This window comes from Mangifera indica, chromosome 8 (assembly GCF_011075055.1).
Source record: "Mangifera indica cultivar Alphonso chromosome 8, CATAS_Mindica_2.1, whole genome shotgun sequence".
In the NCBI taxonomy this organism is placed as follows: domain Eukaryota; kingdom Viridiplantae; phylum Streptophyta; class Magnoliopsida; order Sapindales; family Anacardiaceae; genus Mangifera; species Mangifera indica.
The window spans coordinates 9,229,160-9,253,229 of NC_058144.1; the positions used below are offsets into that span (position 1 = coordinate 9,229,160).

The 24,070-nt window shown below is 33.0% G+C and overlaps 5 protein-coding genes across 7 annotated transcripts; 1 reads left to right on the forward strand and 4 right to left on the reverse strand.

The window, feature by feature from the left end:
- Positions 1 to 26: 26 nt before the first annotated feature.
- Positions 27 to 2,582, forward strand: LOC123222892 (prohibitin-3, mitochondrial). Of its 2 annotated transcripts, none has more exons than XM_044645909.1 (3): positions 27 to 482; positions 1,238 to 1,783; positions 2,293 to 2,582. In XM_044645909.1, exons 1-2 carry the CDS (start codon positions 171 to 173, stop codon positions 1,778 to 1,780), a joined length of 855 nt encoding a protein of 284 aa, XP_044501844.1. In that variant the 5' UTR covers positions 27 to 170; the 3' UTR covers positions 1,781 to 1,783; positions 2,293 to 2,582. The 2 variants fall into 2 exon arrangements, with proteins under 2 accessions (XP_044501844.1, XP_044501843.1); XM_044645908.1 differs by having other exon boundaries at positions 29 to 482; positions 1,238 to 1,787; positions 2,297 to 2,582.
- A 41-nt stretch (positions 2,583 to 2,623) lies between these two features.
- On the reverse strand, positions 2,624 to 5,320 carry LOC123222891 (glyceraldehyde-3-phosphate dehydrogenase, cytosolic-like). The gene is made up of 11 exons (XM_044645907.1): positions 5,084 to 5,320; positions 4,895 to 4,995; positions 4,626 to 4,741; positions 4,446 to 4,545; positions 3,956 to 4,102; positions 3,769 to 3,829; positions 3,595 to 3,692; positions 3,356 to 3,498; positions 3,190 to 3,273; positions 3,011 to 3,100; positions 2,624 to 2,877 (listed from the first exon to the last, which is right to left on the reverse strand). Exons 1-11 carry the CDS (start codon positions 5,109 to 5,111, stop codon positions 2,832 to 2,834), a joined length of 1,014 nt encoding a protein of 337 aa, XP_044501842.1. The 5' UTR covers positions 5,112 to 5,320; the 3' UTR covers positions 2,624 to 2,831.
- A 629-nt stretch (positions 5,321 to 5,949) lies between these two features.
- Positions 5,950 to 9,539, reverse strand: LOC123222316 (cytosolic Fe-S cluster assembly factor NBP35-like). Of its 2 annotated transcripts, none has more exons than XM_044645009.1 (4): positions 9,401 to 9,539; positions 8,949 to 9,031; positions 8,730 to 8,831; positions 5,950 to 7,194 (listed from the first exon to the last, which is right to left on the reverse strand). In XM_044645009.1, the coding sequence occupies exons 2-4, from the start codon at positions 8,983 to 8,985 to the stop codon at positions 6,284 to 6,286; spliced, it is 1,050 nt and encodes a 349-aa protein (XP_044500944.1). In that variant the 5' UTR covers positions 8,986 to 9,031; positions 9,401 to 9,539; the 3' UTR covers positions 5,950 to 6,283. The 2 variants fall into 2 exon arrangements, with proteins under 2 accessions (XP_044500944.1, XP_044500945.1); XM_044645010.1 differs by having other exon boundaries at positions 8,949 to 9,008; positions 9,401 to 9,523.
- Positions 9,540 to 11,403: 1,864 nt separating this feature from the next.
- LOC123224321 (F-box protein At3g27290-like) lies at positions 11,404 to 14,813 on the reverse strand. The gene is made up of 2 exons (XM_044647957.1): positions 13,718 to 14,813; positions 11,404 to 12,730 (listed from the first exon to the last, which is right to left on the reverse strand). The coding sequence occupies exons 1-2, from the start codon at positions 14,492 to 14,494 to the stop codon at positions 12,203 to 12,205; spliced, it is 1,305 nt and encodes a 434-aa protein (XP_044503892.1). The 5' UTR covers positions 14,495 to 14,813; the 3' UTR covers positions 11,404 to 12,202.
- A 2,056-nt stretch (positions 14,814 to 16,869) lies between these two features.
- On the reverse strand, positions 16,870 to 24,005 carry LOC123222616 (glucose-6-phosphate 1-dehydrogenase, cytoplasmic isoform-like). Its single transcript, XM_044645471.1, has 16 exons — positions 23,807 to 24,005; positions 23,386 to 23,566; positions 22,826 to 22,911; positions 22,611 to 22,659; positions 22,310 to 22,496; positions 21,216 to 21,373; positions 21,065 to 21,133; positions 20,818 to 20,876; positions 20,496 to 20,532; positions 19,671 to 19,742; positions 19,201 to 19,348; positions 18,891 to 18,986; positions 18,324 to 18,394; positions 17,828 to 17,943; positions 17,651 to 17,696; positions 16,870 to 17,569 (listed from the first exon to the last, which is right to left on the reverse strand). Exons 2-16 carry the CDS (start codon positions 23,554 to 23,556, stop codon positions 17,402 to 17,404), a joined length of 1,533 nt encoding a protein of 510 aa, XP_044501406.1. The 5' UTR covers positions 23,557 to 23,566; positions 23,807 to 24,005; the 3' UTR covers positions 16,870 to 17,401.
- Positions 24,006 to 24,070: the final 65 nt, after the last annotated feature.

A 24,070-nucleotide genomic window follows, 5' to 3' on the forward strand; every position in this document is an offset into this window, starting at 1 on the left:
TTACGTGGAGAAGAAGCCGCTAACTATTTTTTTAAAAAGAAAAACCCTAAATTCTCAACTAAAAGCCTAAAACCCTTCCCTCAAATTTTCACACATACAGCACACCGTCTCCCTCATTTCCCCCCCAAACTCTTAAGTCCTAACTAAAACCCTACCCTCTGAGCTTTGAAATGGGCAGCAGCCAAGCCGCAGTATCGTTTTTAACCAACCTGGCTCGCGCCGCCTTCGGGCTCGGTGCGGCCGCTACCGTGTTAAATGCGTCGCTCTACACCGTTGATGGAGGCGAGCGGGCCGTGCTTTTTGACAGATTCCGTGGTGTGATCGATGAGACTGTTGGTGAAGGGACCCACTTCCTCGTCCCGTGGCTCCAGAAGCCGTTCATCTTCGATATCCGAACCCGGCCCCATACTTTCTCTTCCGTTTCTGGAACCAAAGATCTTCAGATGGTCAATCTGACCCTTCGGGTTCTCTCGCGCCCTGAGGTGATAAATCTATCTATAAACCCTAAAATTTTGAACCCCATTTTGCATTCATTATAATAGTAATTTCAATTTTATGTTACTTAGCTTATTGTTAATGGATTTTGCATGTGCGAATTATGTGCAGAGGATAGAAATTTCATTTTATTTTGTGAAGGTTGTGTGAATTTGTTTGAATAAATGTTTTAGACTTCATTTCTGAAGGAATTATAAGGGAGAAAGGAGAGCAATTCCTCTTTGGTTGGAAAAAATAATTGTCAGTTTCAGGGGAAGCTAATGAATGCATTATTTTTCTTCTTTGATTGTGCAAATTTTGGTTCTGAAGTCCTATAATGGATTTAAGTCCTTTTAAAATCCTATAAATTGATTTTATCTGGTTATTAGTTGTGAGAAGTGGGCGGAAGTGTTTATAAATAACCTAGCTAGTGATCACTGGGAAACTTTTATTGGAACCAAAATTTGGTTTTGTTAGTATTTTCGGTGGTTTGAACTGCCTATATGAATATGTCCCTCAGTTCTTGTGTATTAGTGAATTTTCTCATGGATTGTACTCCCAGTGAATGTTTTCATGAAAGAAAACTGTCATTCATTTGGATATAGTTTCTGTTGTTCACCAAGTGGTACTTAGTAAATATTTATAACAGTGCTTGTTGATATGAACACAATAAGTATCTACTTCAATGCTTGTTTATACCCTATACTATTATTTTGCCTTTTTTTTCATTTTTAATCAATAAATTAATTGATGTTTTTGCAAGGTTTCACGGCTACCCTACATTTTCCAACACCTTGGACTTGAGTATGATGAGAAGGTGCTTCCATCAATTGGAAATGAAGTGCTTAAGGCTGTCGTCGCACAGTTCAATGCTGATCAACTTCTTACTGAGCGTCCCCATGTATCTGCATTGGTCCGAGAGTCCCTGATCAGGCGTGCAAGGGACTTCAACATTGTGCTGGATGATGTGGCTATCACACACTTGTCATATGGAGCAGAATTCTCAAGGGCAGTGGAGCAGAAGCAGGTGGCACAGCAGGAGGCGGAGAGGTCTAAGTTTGTTGTCATGAAGGCTGACCAGGAAAGGAGAGCTGCAGTTATTAGGGCTGAGGGTGAAAGTGAGGCTGCACAACTAATTTCTGATGCTACTGCTAAGGCGGGTATGGGATTGATTGAGCTGAGGAGGATTGAGGCATCAAGGGAAGTTGCCGCTACTCTGGCAAGGTCTCCTAATGTGGCTTACCTACCTGGTGGGAAGAACAACATGCTTCTGGCACTAAACCCAGCCTTGGCTGGTGGCCGTTGAATAATGGGTAATTTATGTTGTACTTGGAATACATAATTTAGGTCACGGACATCAGGGCCTTATTTCTTTCTAAAGACAATAAGTTAAGTGGGTTAAAATTACCATCTGATTTGTGATGAAGTTTTACTTCTGCTATCCAATATCAATCAATATATAACATTTTTGTTGACAAAAATTAGTTGAACTTAAAGATTTTTAGACTAGGTTTTACTTTATAATAATATTTACAATGACTGTTCACACTCATTAGTCCTTGATTCTTGATTGTGAACATGTTTGAATATTTTCCTATAATTTTTTTTTTTATAAATTTTTACATTTTTGGAACTTCCTTTAATTGTTCTGGGTTATTCTTTGACATGCTGATTTAAGGAATACATTTGAGAGCCCTATGGGGTAGAGTTGGTCTTTTCGTCGTGTCCTGCATAGATTTTTTTGCTTTCATGTATAATCTGTTCACTTTTGTGTAGCTCCTTTGCTTTCAGGATTCAATATGTTTTTTCTTTCTCGTTACAGGATCCTCATGTGGCTATGGCATAATCGACTTGTGAACTCTTGAAGCTGTCCCTGTTTTACTACTGGATTTTTCATCTCTGCTTTCATTAGATTTTGTTATATGTGAACCTTTCTTAGATTCATGTGCTTAGTTGGAGACAATGGGTCTCTTGTTTTAATCTTGATTATCTCCAGTCTTTTTAGGGCTGCAAATATAGGAAGTTTAGGAACAAAGTTGCTATCTTTCATGTTCCATCTCGCAGATGTCTCTAATAAAAACAGAGTAGGCTATTGCTTAATTCATAAATATGGGAAATTATAGACACATTAGCTCGAGCTAGAAACGGCTGATTCAAACCTAACTCAAAAAATTAATTATAACCCTCAATTTATGAAAAATTTGATTAAAGCCTTGTAACATAGTTGTAGAGTGTCAAATTTAACGCAATTAATCAGACACCTTGCTCTAAACATCAAAACTTGTAAAATTTGAAAGGATTTTAATTTTGAGAACAAGTTGCCAATCAGTCCCATCTCCTCCAATCACACTCCTTGTTCATTTACAAGAAGCCATGTGGACGATCAAGTCGATGACGCGGGTGCTGCAAGACCAAAATGGTTTCTTATAAATAATGTGAACAAAATATTTATGTACCATGCTTGATCAAACATAAAAGTAAAACTCGTGTAAATTAGTTTCATGTAAATGATTCGTGGGTGGATATGAAGACGCACCTGTAACCCCATTCATTGTCGTACCAAGAGACAAGCTTCACAAAGTTGTCATTCAAAGCAATTCCAGCTTTGGCATCAAAAATGCTTGATCTGCATAATATATGCAATGGATAGAAATGTGAAACTCTGAGTAAACTGGTACCAAACGTTTGTTCAGGAATATTGATAATTGGCCTCACCTGCTGTCACCAAGAAAATCTGTTGACACCAAATCATCCTCTGTGTAACCAATAATTCCTTTCATTTCACCCTCAGATGCTTCCCTATACAAGAGAAAGGTAAAATTAAGGTATGAGGTTACATATCACTAACCAAAATTTCTTATATACGACTAATTATCCTTACTTGACAGCAGCTTTGATCTGGTCGTAAGTGGCCTTCTTCTCCAGTCTGACAGTGAGGTCGACTACTGAAACATCCACAGTGGGAACACGGAATGCCATTCCAGTCAATTTTCCATTCAATGCTGGCAGGACTTTACCAACAGCCTAGACAAGAACAAATAAATCACAGCTAATTTTAGTCATGTTTTACAAGAGGGGATTTTCTTATATGCAGTACAAGTGATGAGCATATAGTGAAACCTTAGCAGCTCCGGTACTGCTGGGAATGATGTTGAAAGAAGCAGCTCTGCCACCTCTCCAGTCCTTCATTGAAGGGCCATCAACAGTCTTTTGAGTGGCTGGATAATATGGAAACACAAATCAATCAATATACCTATATTAATATTAGCGAACATATATTCATAGAATACTCACCAGTAATGGAGTGGACAGTGGTCATAAGACCCTCAATAATACCAAATTTGTTATGAATAACCTGTGTTTCATAAGTTGAATGATAATGAGATTCCGGTTTACTCTTTTTTTTTTTTTTTTTTTAGATGGAGAGAACCTATTATAGAACTGTATGAAGCAAATAGAAAAGAACTGAATTAAAATATACCTTAGCCAATGGAGCAAGACAGTTGGTAGTGCAACTAGCATTTGAAACAATATCAATGTCTTTCTTGTATTCAGTGGCATTCACACCCATAACAAACATGGGAGCATCTTTACTGGGTGCAGAAATTACAACCTTCTTTGCACCACCCTGTGAAACAATCAATGGACCCGTCTATAACAACCAGCAGAACTGTAATGAAGACATGTTATAAGCATAAAACAAGTAGAAGTCACCATAACACTGAGTTTGAAGGGTATACATTATTCGAATTCCAAAAATACTTTCCAAAAATTCAAAGCCAGATAAAGAGAGGATACCATCAAACATGAATATTCAGTAAAAACGTTATACTAATCAGCAATGTAGATGCAATAAAAAGGATACAATAAAGGAAGAGCTTCTGTAATTAAAAGCTTAAGATGTAACAGAAGCAAACAATATTGTACAAATAGAAGAAGAACAAGAATATATGAGCAAAATCATATTAAACCTTCAAGTGAGCAGCAGCTTTGTCCTTGTCGGTAAAAACTCCAGTGGACTCTACAACGTATTCAGCTCCAGTCTCACCCCATGGGATCTCCTCAGGGTTCCTAATTAATCATCGTAGAACAAATTAAGTAGCAATATGAAGAGTAAAATGAAGAATAATGGATGATAATATGAAATATACCTGACACCAAGAACAGTGACGGGCTTATCTCCAAAGAGCAGAGTCTTTGAGTCCTTGACCTTGAGTTCGTGCTTATTCCATTGCCCATGAACACTATCATACTTGAACATGTACGTCTACATATTCATATTAAGTCATCGTAAGCACACTGTGTTCAATCTTATCAGATGCTTCAAAACATCTCATGTTACTGTATGCATATACATGGAAAATGCAGCCACATGTTACCATATATACTGAATTTAGACTATAAAAATAAAAGTCCGTACCACGTAGTCCGTTGTAATGAAAGGATCATTAACAGCTACAAGCTCAACGTCGTCTCTTTGCAGAGCAACTCTCGCCACCAAACGTCCGATTCTTCCGAATCCTTCATTAAAAAGAACAAAAAAATCAATTAAAAAAGATCAATCAGAACATGTAACATGTCAAGAGAAAGGAGAAGACAAAATGTATACCGTTGATTCCAATCTTGATCTTGGCCATGACGATTTTTAATTATAATGACGTAACAGAGACTGATAGAAAGTTGAAAGCGAAGACGAAGAGAAGAAGTTAATTTGTTTACATAGAGAAGCGAGTGGAAGGGTAAAATAGGCAAGTAGCGGATTCGTCGAGATCGGACGTTCCCAGAGACCACGAGAATGGTGAACTTTTAAAGGAGCAGTCCACATAATCACCGTTGATTTCGAGAAACGTGCGGTACAGCGGTTTGGAATGGGTAAAAAATGGGTCTTAAAATGCTGACAGTTATAAAGTTGGTGTGGGTAAATTTTATAAGCTGTTACTAGAAATAGCTATTCGGCCGTGAAACTGGGTTTTGATTAGAGAGAAATTTTTTGATAAAGACAGAACAAAACCAGAGATAGCTAAAACTCTCACGGATAAATAACATCTTTGATCTAGCCCATATCTTCTCTTATGTATTTTTAAAATTTTTACTTATTAAATTATTTTTAAAAATTTTAAATTATTATAAATATGTCTCATTTGATAAATTTTAATATTTTTTTAACAGAGATAAAAAAGAAAAACGTGAAATTTTTTTTGTCAAAATAGAGAAGAGAAGAGAAGAGAAAAAAAAAATTTTCTACAAAAAATAGATAGAAATTTTCCGTGATTCATGTATCAAATAAAGGGAGAATAAAATAAGATTTCTCTTACGAAGACAAATATAAAGATTAAAACATTTAATCTCTATCTAACTCGTTCTCATCTCTTGTTAATGTAAACATCCTTTTAAAAACTTAAACACACTGGTACTTTGCATAACAAATATATTAAGAGGAACAAGTAATAAAAAATAAAATTATGAAAGCCCACATAAACAAATATTAAATTCATTGGATCATAAATTTAAACTTCTGTCACAGGCCACAATTCTGTGACTTCTTTATCAATAATTCAGATACGAGTAAATACAAGGATCATATACTGCAAGATGATTCGATGACTACAAGGCACAAACTCCCCAAGTAGCAGATTTATTATGGCAAGTTGAAGTAAGCTTTAAACAATGGCTGAGAAATAGCATAAAATTTTCAGAACAAAAAGTCTAACAAAACATATAGACAAGGTCTAAACAAAAATTAGATTGGCCACAATCAGGAGGCGAAGATAATCAGTGATGGACAATCATCTTATTTGATCAATTTCAGTTATTGGTTCCACTGATTTGCAGCCAACAGTTTCTCTATAATACTCTTCAATGCAGGCACACTCATCCCACAGTTCTGATCAGTAAAGCAAGATCTTCCTTCTTCAGCGGCCTTGCAAAGCTTTGGATCTAAAGGTATCTTCCCAAGGAAAGGTACTGCCATCTCCATGCACATTTTTGCTGCACCACCACCACTTGTATCAAATACTTCACTCAAGGCAATCAAATCTAACATTTCTGGTGCCTTTTCTCTCATATACTCTATCACTTTCTCCGTCACGTCTATCTGCTCACCATTCTCCGTTCCCCGAATGAATCTGAAACCTGTTAAAGGCTGGCATAAGCCACTCATGTTCTCAACAACCCCAAGAACTGGGACTCCAACTTTCTTGCAAAAATTCACTTCTTTCCTCACATCAATCAAAGAAACCTGTTGAGGTGTAGTCACAATGATCGCACCATCAATTCCCGTAGCCTGAAGGAATTGGACAATAGAGATGTGTTCATCTGAGGTCCCTGGTGGTGCATCAACAACTAAAAAATCAATCTCTCCCCAGTATACATCCTTTAGAAATTGCTTGATGAGTCCGTTCTTCCGAGGTCCCCTCCATATGACAGCTTCATCAGGATTGGGGAGCATAAATCCAATGGACATAACCCCAAGGTTGGATTCCACATAAACAGGAGACCAACCAAGGTTGCTTTGGTGAATGTCTTGACCTTCTAAGCCAAGCATCTTTGGGATACTGGGGCCGCAAATGTCTATGTCCAGGAGACCTACTTGGAAGTCCATAGCTGCTAAAGCAAATGAAAGCTGTGCTGAGAATGTGCTTTTTCCAACTCCCCCCTTCCCTGATAGAACCAATATCTTATGCTTAACTGTAGCCATTCGTTCAGCAATAGCAACCAAGTCTGCAGAAACCAATAAATAAATATATTAAGAAAAAAGCAACTCATGAGATGGATCATATTTTCATGGTGTACATAAAAACAGGTGCTGCAGTCACTTGTACAAGAAAGATTTTGTATCACTGATGGCACTACCCATCAAACTACGTTTAAAACAGTTCTTCTCACAACCACAATTTCCATAAGATGTAAGTTGAATCATGAAAGAGCTGAGCAATTATTCACTTTCAAGAAGAATAGTTACAGAGTATTAATCATAAACAGTACTGAAGTATATTCTTTGTTTTTGGGGTTCTGAATTATCTTCATTCTGGCATACAGGAAATAATAAATCATTGCTTTCAAACATGCAGTCCGCCCTAAGATGGTAGACCAGTTAAACCCAAAAGATGAAATTTGAACCTAATGACGAGAGTTTGACAAAACCGAAATATTTTTTACACTTGATTAGAATTTGTGCACATAATCTCTACCTGATTTCCAAGCTTCAAAATACAATAGAAAAGGTCCCATTATACTTGTTATTCCTTCATAAGCAGAATGCTTAATACCAGTAAACAATTATCACACTTGAATACAATAAGTTTTAACTGGAAAAGAATTAAAAACTTCTCATATACAAATAACTATTAAATCAAATTAGAGATCAACACAACTAAATTGATGTCAGTAGCATGGCATTAGTTTCAACTCTGTTGACATGCATCAGTGAGAGAATCTCCATGCAATCAACATACTTTCTATTAAAGATTAAAATAAAGACTAATTAAAACTATCTCAAGACTAATACAATTAACAGCTAATAAAAGCTATCTTTAAGACTAACAAATTAATGGTGGTGCATCAGCTCAGACTTTGAGAGACTTGTAACTTTAAAAATCATGCAGACTTTTACTGAACTAAAAGGTGATTTCAAAATCTAATCCACACATGGTCTGATATCTGCATTACACAAACCACATTTCCATAAAAAAATAAAAATACATAAAACACAATACTTGCACAGAACTAAACTATATATCTGCTCAAAATCAAGTCCATAACATGCAAGGCCACATACCAGAGTGATTTCACAGTAAAAAGATTCAAGAAAGCCACAAAGTGATTCTATATCATCTTGTATGATGATCTCTCCAATCTCTGTAACAGCACCCAACTATATGATTAATTTTAGGTCGAAATGCTATCTACAATATAACATAATCCCTCATTCTCCAAGGACATGAAGAGGCGACACAATAATACTTTAAGTAATTGGCTACAGTCCAGTCCAATGTTTGAACAAACTTTGGCTTATAGGCAAGATTTAAATAGGGAAGAAAAACCTACTGAACTTTGCTCACCATAAAGAAACAAATTTTAGTTTACACATAAAAACCTATGCTATGCTACTAACATAAAAACATCATCCTAATTGATTCCTATCTAGCATAATGCTCAGAATCACACTTAGTTCCATCCAATTAACAGTTGTAACCATCAATAAATGTAAGAATATAAATATAAACAGAGACAGTGAGGGTGCAAAATGTCAGAACCTGGGTCAGGGCCTTTAGGAGCAGTAGAACAAGCTTCTTGATTAGGGCATCCTTGGCAGGCATCAGATTTTCCCGCAGACTCTGACTGGGGACCTGGGCAATCTGAGGAACAAAACAAAACCAATAAATTCAATAAATTGCGACCCTGAGAATAACAAAATCGTGGAAAATTAACATTAAAACAAAAAAAAAAAAGAAGGAAGACAAACTGAAGCATACGTTCATTGGCGTTTTCAGGAATTTCACCGTTCTCCATACCGGGTTCCCTTGAAGAAGTTGCTATTAGTTCAAAGAAAGCAAAGCTAAGAACACAAGGCAACAAACAAGTTCAAACCGAGAGGAGCTAAAATAAGAATAACACAATTAACAAAATACGTGTTTCCTCTTCTTCCTAAAAATGTATCATAGCAAAGCCTAACAGACCTTAAGCACGAAACATTCAAAAAAGATTTAAAAAAAAAAAAAAAAACAGCAAGGCTATACGTAATTTTGTTGCAAATTGTAACCTTATGATCCTACTCCTTTTACCAAACACCTTAAACCAAACATAAATGGAAAACCCCCGTTAATATTGAGAAGAAAAATTTCTTAAGAGTCTAAAGCTAGTGGAAGCTCCATCAAAAATAAAAATAAAAAAGCCGAAATTAAGGAGATATGTATGGCGTACTGACCAGAGAAGGAGAGTCGACTTGTGTTGAGCTTTTGAAGTCGGTTTGTTTGAGACACAACGCAGACTCTTTATATTGCGGAAAACATGGCACTAACTCTAATAATTAACAATAGCACAGCGGCGGTGATCATCTTTGACTATTCCGATCATTGCATTAAATTAATATTAATTTTGTTATAATTTTATTTTTATTAATTTTTGAAAGTGGAATTATTTTTTATTTTAATTATAATAGATGAAGGTAGAAAATATTTTAAAAAATTATGTGCCATAAGATTGTTAGTTTAATCACACGTAATATAATTTATATTTAATAATATTTTAAAGATATTTTGGTGAAATAATATTTTAATATTTCTTTTATTATTATCAATTAAATATAATAATTATTTATACATATTAATTTTAATAAATATATAATTAATATTTTTTTATGTAATCAATTTTTATGATAATTTATATTTTATAATAAAATATTACTCAAATTAAATACAGACTAAAATGTAAAATAATTTTATCTTCTAATTGAATCGAAAAGAAATAAAAAATATATATTATTTGGGATTTTACTTTAATGTTTTTAAGAGCATTTGACCATTTTTAGGTTCAAAAACCTACAATTTAGTCTTTATAATTCAAATTTGGAACCTTAGTTGTCACCATAACTAACCACCCATAATAGCACCATAAACAATTGCAAGATTCTGACATTCAACTATTGTTTCTTGAGTCTCTCAAATGATTTGTCCATTGTGACCAAATTTCAAACTTTAACTCTACGACACAGAGACAATTCTAAGGCTTTTGAATTCTAACAAACCTTGGCGAACAACGATTAAAGAAACCAATAAGATAAAAGTTTAGATGACGAAAAAGACAATTTGTAGGTTAAAAGTGTGAAGTGACTTGTTAGAGTGGCAACTCAATAGTGGTAAGGGTCGATAAAACATTTTCAAATGTTGTTTTGGCTAACATATATCGCCCTAAAAGAAGAGGGTCAAAGTCAGAAAGGGTAAGATGAGAGTGTTGATACCAAATTGACATCTAATAAGATATTTTAAAATTTTGTTTAAATTTGGGGTAATATAATAATTTCAAAAAGTGAAATAGCCGAAGTTAATATGTTAATTTAACTTTATAATATTACATCATAATTCTTTTCTGTTAATAGAGTTAAGTTATGAATAAGAAATTATGATTTATGTATTAAATGAATATAATAGTGTTTTAAGACCAAACCTTTAGGTGAGACTGTTAATCTTTAAGACATACTCAAAAGACAAATATACATTTATTACTTTGAGGGGCATTTGGTTACAGGTTTATAAATATTATTTTAATAATATATCTTTTATTATTTAAATTATTTTATTTGATTTATAAGTAATAAAAGATTCTAATAATCTTTTACTATTAATAGCGATATGTCAGATAATATAAGAGATAATATAATTATCACTTTTACTTTAAATATTAAAAAATTACCAAACTATTCTTGATTTTATTATAACTATATTCTTATTTATTAATTTTTTAAGGGAAAAATAATTTCATTTTAATTAATATAATAAATAATATAAAAAAATATTTTAGAATAATTAAACCTAAAGATATTTAAATTAAATAATATAAATTTGTTTCCAACTAAAATCACATCGAGATTATACTATTCTAATTATTATCTAACCTATTTGGTGTTCAATTAAATTATACTATTTTGATATTATTTTAATCATAATTTTTTAATTATAATCGATAAAATTACAAATTTGAGACTAGTCGAAGTTAAGGTTATGGTTTGATTTTTTTTTTCATTGAAAATAATGATTTAAGTGATAAAATTTTTAAGTTGATTCAAAATAATTTAAATATTAAAATAGCTTATGTATTCTTTATTAAATTAAGAAAATACACAGCAATTACCAAATAAATATGCTTTTCTTGCATTAGTTTTACAAAATTAATTAATTCAATATATTTACTGATTATAATATAACTTCACAATGATTTAAAGAGAGATTTTTAGATTATAGAGCAATAGCAATAAGCAAGAATGTCAGACTACAATCAAACCACTCTTCACTTGTCTCTAATAAAACAAACCAGACATTTTTTTTTTTTTCCACCCTGAACAACTCCTGCAACACAAGACGACTCAATCTCTGTTAAACCAGCATTCGCATACTACACATCTTTTCCTTTCTTTTTCCCACCATATTCAGTTCCTGCATCACAACACAACTCAATCTCTGTTGAACATTGCATTCATAAATGTATGCAGTTTTTGTTTTCCATCATATTCAACTAAGTGTCCTCGAAGCCGAAGCCAAAGCCATGGTCAACTACAACACAGCCAAAAACTCCAGTTCCATTATCACATACTGCAACCTTGATTCATAATCCAACAATATTCAAATAACTATATCAGCAGTTGGTTTTTAAAGACATTCCCCAGTGAAGTCTCCATTTCTTCTTTTTTCAACCACCTCATTTCTTTACTAGTATGACTCCTTTTCCTTTTTTTTTTCCTTCTTATTTTTGTTGTTTCCCCATTTCAGCAACCAAACACAAACCAGCACCTCAGACAGCAGTAGCAAGTTGCAAAATGCCAATACCATTCACAGTGGCCATATATTTTACAGCTTGAAAATCCTAGCACTGGGTCAATGGCTGTCCGTAATGTTTGCGCTAATTATCTGGACAGCAAATCATGCAGATTCTAGTCCATAGGTCCTCTCAATAGCTCTTTTTTCCCTTTCTCTTTTATCCTTTTTCTGATAAGAAGCTCAACATGTCCTCTCCACTAGCCACAAAAGCATAACTTGTATCTTGTCTCTTTACAAATAATGGTGCCCTTAGAAGAGGAAGCACACTTTTTAATACAATCACGACATAGCATATCTAGGCAAAATGTCTCCTCATAATCAAAGTCCCCCAGACAACACCCACAACAAAAACAGCGTGCTATGCAAAGCCTGCAACCCCTACAAAGTTGAGGGAGATGATCTTTTGCCTGGCAAATATCTCTTGGGCAGTCATAAACTAGCCCCGGTTTTTGGCATTTAGGACATGTCTCAATGTCTAAGGCACGATCATCATCACAAGGAGGATACAAATTTCCAAATCCAAAATACTCTGGTTTATGGGTTCTCACCTGCATACTGTCATCTCCACCAAGCAAGCATTTGAATTCTTCAAACTGTTTCTCTGTTATACCCATTTGTCCACCAATTCTTAAGTGCTTTATTCCTGGGGTGCCAGCAGACATGAAGGCTCTTAAACTAGACAAAATACCCTCAATGCTGAGTTTAAAACAATTTGGAACACAAAGCTGCAAGAAAAAGCCAAAACCGTTGGTTCATCATATTACAAAGAATTGAACTCAAGAAGAATGGAAATATAAAAATTAAAATAAGGTAATCATTAACATGTGTTTTAAAGGACAAAAGCTTGATTGATTAACTGTCACTATATTTCTTACTTCTCAAGACAACCTTCACATAAATCAAAAGGCTTCAAGAAAGTAATATTACAGGCACAATAGACAAGGAAATCCCAATCAAAATATCAAGTTGCAAACAATGAGCAAGAATTTGAATCACTTCTAAAATAAATATGTCATATTAATACAAATGTCAAGATGAAGACATCCATTCTAACAATCAGACATTTTATCCATTTGAATGTATCAATAAAATAAAGCTTTCTATTATCTTTAGTGCGAAATAGGTTCAAACACTTATCAAGAAACCGAAGGATTGAATGCAAAATTTTCATATAGATGCTGATAAACAATCAAGAGGAGGATTCATCACCACCACATACAGAAATTAAGTGAGAAATTATGTAATGTGCTTACTATCAATAGAGTGTTCTTCGTGATTGAGATACATTCTTCTTCTTGCAACACAGAAAAGAAATAAAGACAGATTTTTTAAGCTTTACATGGAAGTTTCTTTCCAGGTTCCGGTAGAGAATTACATCAATGAACATTGGAGTGAAGGGTTTGAAGTATTAAACTATTATAGGAGAAAGGAAAAAGATTGATCTGTCAATTGTTACCTGAGAAGGCTAAGAGAAAGTTTTTTACAAAATGAGGTTAAAAAATATTCATTAACAATCTCTACCTTGCCTATAACTGTTTGCTTAACCTAGATGGAATCTAAATACAACATCCTATTTATCATAAAATTACAGTAGCTTTGGTTTGAATATTAGCAAAATCATCAGGCATATTATCAGCAAATTATATGAACAATCATATGCATAAAAAATAGATAAGGTGAAAAAAAAATCTAATAAAGAAACAAGAATTGACCTTCTTCAGCCCTGGATTGCTTTCAAGCACACGCTTCAAACCACTATCCGTGATTTTATTACAGTTCTCGAGAATCAAGCATTGAAGAGTACCAGCTGCCCTGCCAGTTAACTTCAAAAGAGCATCGTCACCAATCTTCGGATACAACGGTTGATTGATGTGAATACTCCTCCATAACAGAGGATCACTTCTCACCGCATCACGCAAAGACCTACAAACTCTTTCAACAGCAAGAAGGTCCTTCACTCCCAGATAACCCAGAGCAAAAAATAAGGCATCATGGGGAACACCTCCTTCACCACAATCAAAACAAACTTCATTAGCCTGATTATTACAAACAACCCCATCATTCACATTCACACTACAACCAGAGTCACCATGAGAAACCCTATTACCAATCCCAAATTGACTAAAACTATTAATTGGAATCGATATTTCATCAAACTGCAAGTTACCCTTCCCTTGTTGAAACCTCAACAAATTGAGACCAGAAAAGGATTTTTTATCTCCATTGTGTTTCTCACTCTCACACCCCCATATATCTCCAAAATCTGTCTCAAAATCTGGAATGATTGCCGTGAACGCAGGCATAGCCAACTCATCCATAGCGCCTCCCAGTTCTTGATCAAAACTATCCTCTGACTTCTTATCTAATAAGTCCTTGTCTAAACTGCTAAAACTCCATGAATCACAACCCAAACCAATTCCTTTATCCGGTTCCTTACCTGAACCGCTAAAACCCCACGAACCCCAAATATTATCACGAAAATTCAACATACCAAAATCCAGGACACGAAAACCTTCGATTGTATTGAATATTTCAAAGGGTTTATAGAAGATGAAGTGGGTCGGATAAAAGAGGAGAGAAAGTTAGACTTTACAGGGAGGAGAAAAGCGTATGAAGATAAAACGGGAACAAGTTTACGTAGAGAAAGAAGGGGAAGCGAAAGAAGAAGAAGGGTAGATAATGTCAATGAGGGGATTTTTGACTGGTAAGCCTCTTCTCCCTCTTCTACACTAAATCAGGAAAACAAAGCCGGGAGTCTGGTTTTGCCTTAACTTTAGAGCGAAATGTGCTCGAGGATATCGCTCTAAAGTTTCCAAATATACGTATGCGCATACGTATGATATTAAATATTACATTAGAAAAATTAATTAGCAACAGGATATTTATAAAACTTAATTAAATTAAATTAAATATATAACTTTAAACACAAATAAAAATATATTATAATATAATTAAATTTATTTTATTTTTAATTATTTAATCATATAATAATATATCGTTATTTATATACAAAAATTTTATATATATATATATATATATATTAATTATTACTCAACTTAATTATTAAATTTATACAAAAATTATTTGTTTTGAGAAATTTATAAGGTATTAACTCACAACTCACATCTCAAATCTAAAAATAGTTGCCTCGGAATGCACTAACTCCTTATTTTAAGACAATTAAAAAAAGAGAACAAATGAAAAAAAAAAATGAGATAAGAGAACTTTTGAAACTTAAAGGGTGAAAAGGTAATTTCAACAAAGTTCAATCCAATCATTCGGCCATTTTTCAAATTACGAGAGAATTAAACTATTACCACATATATATATAAAATGTCCAAAAAGGGACAAAAGTATAATGCAAATTGACCATAGAAATGTTTAGGTCACAATCAAAAGTGGTAAGGCCAACTAACTAATTGGTAATTTGAATTTGTGGTGGTGTGACGTAAATAGAAATGAAATGCCTCAACTAATGGGCCATTATAATCAATGTCAGTATTAGATATTAATCATGATTGAATTATGTGATTAAACTACAAGCCTAAGATGAATGAGGAAGATGATCTCATTTTTAATGTCTAAATTTTGGCATAACAATATGTTCGTAATGAAATAATGCATATGGAAACATTTTATACACACTTTTTTTTTGGTTAATCAAGATCATTTGTATTTATTAGATAAGTAAATTTAGAATCTGGGGTAATTTTTTTTTTTTAATTTCAATGTACACACTTTTTTCTTGTTAACTGAAGATTTTATCTGTATTTATTATACGAGTAAATTTGAGACATAATGATTAAATTTATAACTATTATTTTAATATTATTTTAAAAACTTTAATATTTTATTAATTTTTAGGATCTTAATATATATATATTTAATTATATAATTAAATATAAATAATATATTATAATATAATTAAATTATTTTAAATTATAAATAAAATATTATTTAATTATATAATAATATATCATTTATATATTAAAAAAATTATACCTATAATACTTCTCTTCCAAAATGTAATACTCTAAGATTTTAGCGCGGGGGAGAGAGAGAGAATCAAAACTAAAGTGAAAAAAAATCCTTGCAAGACAAGTTAGCTACGTTCAACCCAAAGACAAAACGCTGTTAGTGACAGTTGTGTCGGCTTGGCTCCTTGGCGTGTGGAAGAAGCCCACCTCACTTAGCCACAAACAACACAAGAGTCAAAGACGCTTAACTTGCCAAATATTCTGATGTTGAAACTATGATTTTATATTATTTCTTCACACATTTTACCGCCCAGCAAAAATAATAATAATAATTCACCGAAAGAGAAACGGTTCTAGTTTTGGTTCTGGTTTGATTCCAGTTCTTTTATATGAATTTTACAGTATGAGTACAGGAAATTTTATATTATGCAGCAGCAGTGAATTTTCATATATACCCTCATAAAGCGTTGGAAGCATTTATGATGTCATCCCGATAATTTAAAGTAATAATATTATATATATAATTTTATTTATAAATAATAATGTATTATTATATATATAGATATTATTTTATTTTTAATTTTTAATTATCTAATCATATGATAATATATAATTATTTATACACATAATATTATTCATTTAAAATATGTCTGATCTTTATCCCTTTTCTGAGATTTGGAGAAGATTTTTTTTTTAATATATATCATAATAATAAAATTATATTTACATAATTTAGGTATACAAAATAAGTATATAAATGATGTGTTATTGTTTGATTATGTAATTTTAAATTAAAGATAAAATAACATTTAATTATATGATGATATATTATTTATGTACACATAATATTGCTCATATTATAAATACAAATAGTTATTTCAGAAATTGGAAAAAGGTAATTGCCCAAAGTGGGGACATAAATTTGACTTCCATGCGAAGTTTCACGCTTATTCAAACAATGATCTTATCCAAATCAAACATTAAAATGTGCTACATTTGAACACTCAGAAAATCACCCACATGTAAGCCCACTCGAAGAAGATACTTTAAACACTAATGTTGCTTCTTTGCTAAGCATTAGCAATCGGACTAAAGTAAGATCTGAAGTCCTTCTCAACAAAAGTATCGAGTAGCTTTTCGGAGAAGAAATTGAAACTTCAATTACCCAAAAATGCATCAATGCCCAGAAAGCATTGTGATACGGAAATTCAAGCATGTTTTACACACAACAGATTCTTATTCTGGACCAGACAGCTGAGAAAGATTTCAGCTGAAAAATAGCTTGTTTTTTCAACAATCTGTTGATAGGTGGCCCAGGGGAATAGATCGTTTAACATTGCGCTATATTAGTGATGAGTTACAATTTGCGCTAACGAAAACTCAACTTAGACGGCATTTATTGGGCATGCTAAAATCTCTCTATAAGGTGGGAGGAATCCATATATACCCACGTGTTTGAACATAACCAGCTTTGGCTAGAAGCTCATCTGCTTCAGCAGGACCGCGGCTGCCTGGTTTGTACGCTAATGGCTTCATTTCCCCGTTGTCAATTCTGTGAAGAAGAGGTGTGAAAATCTCCCAGGCTGCCTGATAATTTAAACAATAGAATTGTTAAGGTGTGTTGTGGAGCTATGGGTCTAGAAATTTAATCGGGCAGAAAATTTTTACCTTCAACTCATCTCTGCGAACAAAATGCTGCTGATCGCCTCGAATACTGTCAATGATTTCCAGTGTTATGATCAAATTTATGTATGACAAGTTATAAACTTAATTTAAACAATGGTGTATCAATATCATTATTGCACTGAGGATGTGTAAATAACTCTTATAAGATCAGGATCATACGTGTCAAGAATAAGGCGCTCATAAGCCTCCGGGATTATAACATTTTGATAACGTTGACTATATGACAAGTCTAGTTCACTTTGTACCGTGGACATCTCCAAACCAGGCTGCTTGACCTGCATGTGAGGCAGACAGCAACTCAGCAGACATGAACAAAGATCCAAAAGTTCTTCACGCAACGGTTTCAACAACTGAGAGATTAATTCTAAGTGACTAGGTCTGCAAATTGAATCCCTTCAGCTCTTAGATTATTGGGTATGAATATGTGGATTCATGTGACTCCATTGGGAGAGTAGATTCTATTTCAGGGAAAAAAAAGTACTTTTTTCTCCACCATCAAACAAATCAAATTCCTTTATTATGCAAATGAACAATATGTAAAAAGGCAGGCCATCCAACTCAACTCAGAATTTAAGAGTACAAGCAATATCTTCAACAGAAAAGTAATGGTAACTATGAGAATAGCTATCACAATGCTGAAATCTGAAATACTTACTGCCAGCTTCATGTAAATGGCTTCTGACGGTTGAAGGCGTATTACAATTTCATTTCTTCCTTGCTTTCGGCCTAGATATAAAAGAATGTTAGCACTTGGATAATGGTTTTCAGGTATCTACACAAATGAAATAGCATTTAAACTATAATGATTCACACAATCATACAGGTGAACAAAAAAGTCATTCATCATATTGACTTAACAACGAGCTATTTTACTGATTAAGAGCAACCATTAATTTTTGTATAGAATGGTTCAGTTGCTGAGAATAATGTGTTAACACTCAGAAATCACACCCAAAATATAAGATATCCCAATATTATTTTACAAAAACTATTTTATCCTTCTCTTTACAATGAAACCATTTTTAAAATTATTCCTAGAAAGTACTTTTAAATTTGACATAACCAATAATTTATTTTATAATAGATCTATTTTTATAATCCTACTTCGATAAGATCTACTTCCATAATCTCTTTTGAAGCAATTATACTAAACGGACCTTAAAACCTGTATGCCTATAGCTTCTATGCATAAATCACCAGAATTTTAGGTTTAGTGCCATACATTTGAATATATCACCAGGAACATCCTTAAATTGAACACGTATCTCTGCTTTCCTTGAACTCAATGCTTTCCCTGCCTTTAATATAAAGGGAACACCTAAAAAGAGAGATAAATAAGTAAATTAGCAGTGGCAATGGAAAAAAAATGGAGTCATGAATGTGTCTAGGTCAATTCAATGCATTAGATAACTATCACAGATGTGCCTATGCAAGATAAGAAGCAATTTCCAAAATAGAAAGTTCACAGCCTGTTTCCACTGAACTGTATTAAGTTCTGGAGAGGAAAAAAATAGACTAGAAATTCATAATACCTTCCCATCTTTCATTATGTATGTGCAAAACCACAGTAGCAAAAGTTGGGGTATTTGAGTGGTCAGGAACTGTTGGATCATCCCTATAGCCATCGTATTGTCCAAGAACAACATCTTCATCATTGATTGGGAGTACCGATTGGAGAACCTGAGTTTCACATAATAATCAGCAGTAATATGACAGAGATACGTATGGGACTATGATAAATTATAGTTTTGTAAAAACAAAAAGAAATCTAATGAGGGGCACATCAGTCATCATGTATATGAACAGCTTATAATCTGAAACCATAAACAAAACAATCCTTGTTCCGTCTGTATATCATCACAAAAGGAAAATGGGAATATAAATGGTGAAACATCTTGGTTCAATTAAAATTACAGAGGCCTTTGTAGCATGAATATTAATGGCAGAATACATGTTTGTAAATGCTTTTTGATAATGAAGTAAAAATTTACAAGTGTCACACCTTCACTTTCTCATCTCGGATGTGCTCAGGTTTCAAAGAGACAGGCTTTTCCATAGCAACAAGAGAAAGAACCTGAAGTTGGTGGAATACCAAAATATAAATGAGAGCGTGAAACTGTAAGTATAACCTTTCCTTCCTCCGAATGCATTCCATTAAATAAATAGATCACTTAAACTTCGAATTAGACACTAATATGATGACATTTGATTACTGAGAATAAAATATTACTCAAGTAAACTATTTATTATTATTTATATTACTTTATTTAATTTATAAATAATAAATTATTTTAATAATTATTTTTTATTATCAATAGTGATATAAAAAATAATATAAATAGTAATCTTATTATTAGTTTTACCTATTAAAGTAATTTTAATTTTGTTATAATTTTAACTTTATTATGTAATTTTTTTAGGACAAAAATATACTCATTTTTAATTAATATAACAAGTTTCATAAAAAATATTTTAGAATAATTATATCTACGGTCATTTGAATAAAATAATATCTTAATATTCTTTTATTATTTCTAACTAAACATACTAATTATTTGTACTTATTATTTTTTATTAAATTTAATCAATTATAGTAATAATTTATACCTAATAATTTTTTAAATACTCTATTTTTAAGGTAATATTTTATTTTTTATTATAAAATATTACATAAACTAAATACACCCTAAAAGCAAATCATATTCTTACTTCTGAATGTTTCAACATTAAGAGAAATTATCCAATATGGAATTTGAATCATTGACAGAATGATGACTTTTTAACTGCACAAAGCCAAAGAATATTTTGATTCGATATATGGCCTTACCTGTAAAAGATGATTCTGAATAATATCTCGGATAATCCTGTAAAAAATGTAAACATAAATGCAATTAATGCATGATTACTCATCAATTTCATAACTGTTAAACATCAAGCAGCAGCAGGTCTCATTCTCTATATTTTTTTCATAAGGCGGTGGGTCACCTTTAAAACTACGGAGAGTTATTTATTTGTCAAATTTTTTTTCTCAACTATTGATGAAACTAGCTTCAAAGGGATAAAAGAAGTGTACTCAAGTTTTAATGCACAAGAAACATGTCCTTTAAAAGTGCAAATAGAATTGACAGTTATTACTAATCTAGCAATACCCATATTCATCAAAATATCCTCCTCGACCATCAGTTCCAAAATCCTCCCTAAAGACAATCTGCAAAACAAACAAAGAAGATATATGTTAAATTCGTTGCCTTTAGTACTTTAAAAAATCCACCATTCTATGTTTATGCCAAAATATTTCTAGTTCCTAACCTAGCCTTATCGATAGTTATGTAACTTTAATGCCTCAACTCAGTTCAATTACCATCCTATATTAATACTTGATGGCAAAATTCTCACCTGTACATTGTCAATGTTGTCACGATTCCAGAGAGGCATAAAGAAACGATTTGCAAAGCGAATTACCAGCTGCAGATAACATAGAGGTAGGAATAAGTTGAGCTTACAAAATTAGATAAACAATAACTAAGTACCTATTTGTGCATCTTACCAAGTTTTGCACCAATTCCTTTCCCAAATAGTGATCAATACGGTAAATTTGTGATTCATCAAACAACTCTCCTATCTGGTCACTAAGTTCCTCAGCTGAGGCCAAATCCTTGCCAAATGGCTTCTCAACAACAATCCTAGTCCATCCACCAAGATTAGCTGGAAAGGATTATACATACATTACAGTTATTAGATCCTCAAATGCTAACATGCTTTTTGAACTGATGCAATATCAGCACTTCCATTCAGAAGATCAAACTTAGAGTAACTGCAGTTTGAACTATTAATAAAAAGCATTGTTGATTGTCAATGAAATACCAAAATTACAAGGAAAAATGGCTTGAAGCATTGATGCTGAAACTTTAGGGCATATAATTTTTTGCTAAAAGTCAGTTTAAAGTAATAACTTCCAAAGCTGAATATCGACTAGTAATTGAACCTAGATGTATACTGTAAAAACAGAATAACAGATATTCGTGTAATTCAAAGTTGCCCACTAAGTGTGACAAGAAAGATTCCAACTGAAAGACTGCCCTTTAGATATAAAAGATAAATAGCAATTTAAATTACTTAGGTCTACTACTAGACTATCATAACAAGTCAGATATCCAAATTACTGGCACTGAGATGATGATGATGATTTCCACCAGCGGACTAACACTCTGGAGATTGTGGATGCCAACAATGCAACCCCACTCAAGTTGGAAACTACGACAGCCCGGAGGAATTCAGTGGTTGCATCAACTCCATATAATAAAAAATGCTTCCGGTGAAGGAAGGACTTGTTACTGGAGCAAAGGAGAAGAACCCATAATCAAGGGCAGTGGTTGTATATGTAATTAGACTACATCTATTTGTTACTTTATAGTTTATTGTAGGAAGATAAGCAGCTCTCTTATAGCATTTCTTATCACAATGCAACGAGAGAACTGTTTTTTAACAAATCAATGCAATCATTGAGGTGATCTATACAGATTGGTTAAACTAGAAAAATGAATCACAACCTCTATATTCGAGGAAATAGAAAAAAGTACAAATTTAATTATCAATTTCTGCACAAAGGCGGTTTTAGAATATAAAATTCAAAGGACCTACATTTATCCATGCAACACTGCTTAATCATCCTGCATACAGATGGATATACTGACGGGGGAAGTGCAAGATAGAAAAGTCTGCGGGATGATACTTCTACACTGTTTTTTGAGAATTCATGTTCTGAAATTTCCTTGTCCAGCAGCTGAAAGCCCTCGTCGGTATCATAAGAACCACTTACATATTTAATCTACAACAAAGCTTACACCAATGACATGTTACCACAGAGCATCATAACTGAAATGATAAAAATAGAATCAGATACAAAAATAGAATCAGATAGTAGATTGTAGGGGGTATGAACCAGTTGCAAAAACTCTGATACTTCCTCTTCTTTGGAACTGGTAAGACATCTGCAGTTATTTCTCAAAAATCAATTAATATGAACTCTGAGAAAGAAGTCATCAGTAACACAAAACATTAATGTTCCTTCTCATATTATTAACCCAGATCAAATAAAGATTATCAAACATTTCAGGCGTCAAAGACTTAAGAGTGAGAAATTCAAAATTATCTCACCCACGGATGCGATTTCTCAGCTGATCATCTGAAATCTTAGTCCTTGCATAGCCAAAAATGTGAACATCATTTGATGTTAAAAATCCCTGCACAAAACAGCACCAACCTAAAGTAACCCACGCATGATTCTTAAAAGATGTACACCAATCAAACATTATCTTATCAAATGCAAACAAAACTATAATCTAATCTTCCCCATATCAAGCATATATAACAGTCCATGAGCTTTCTTAAACAGATAAAAAGAACCTAACGACACAAAAAATCAGCAATCTATAGATTAATAAATATATATGAACGAACTATTAAACTCAGAAGCATTTCACTCACATAAACAGCAAAAAATAAGGTTTTTTATTTTCAAATAAAAAACCAGGCTACATCATATCAAGATTGAACAAATAATATAGCACAATATGCATCAAGTTACCTCAGAAATTGACCATCTAATAAATATGAGGACACTAACTAGAGGTGCATGCACGCAATTCCACTGTTTTTTTTTCCTTCGTATGGACTAAAAATTGATATGATCCAAAGAGAGAGTTTGGTGACGAAACCTGGCTGTAGAGATTGAAGAGAGCAGGAAAAGTCTTCTTCTTAGCAAGGTCACCGGAAGCACCAAGAACAACAATCGAAAGACAACCAGTTTCTGGCACATTCTCATTGTCTAAGAATGAATCACTCCTGAAACTAGCCCTTTTCGCCATCAACCATTGACCTGATCCCATCTTCTAAACTCTATATATAAAAACCACAACATCAATGCAAATTAGATCGTCCATTAAATGCTTTCATTTATTAGCACAACAGAAAATCAGTTATTCCTCATATCCTCGGTTCCATCGACCAAATAAGTAGACAATTCACAGAGAAGAGATCCGAATTCTAAAATAAAACGCAAATAACATAAACGCATAACTCAATTGAAAATGAGAAAACATGGAAAGAGAAAGAGGCAGAGATGAAATGACACCAGACCTGGTGAGGCAGACTCAGAGAAAAACCAACTCAAAGTGTTGTTTGTCAGAGGATAGAAATTGAGAGAACTGCGTCTGTTTGGTGACCGTTAGAAAAGCGGATTTTTATTTTAGTATGCGAGAATGGACAGTTGCTGCTGTGATTGTTTCGCCAACTTTAGCTATTTGCCTCTGATTTGATTCTTAGGCCAAATGACTCTTTCCCGCCCAAGATTTGATGAATTGACATGATATTAAAAAAAGCCAGTTTTCACTAATTTCCCAT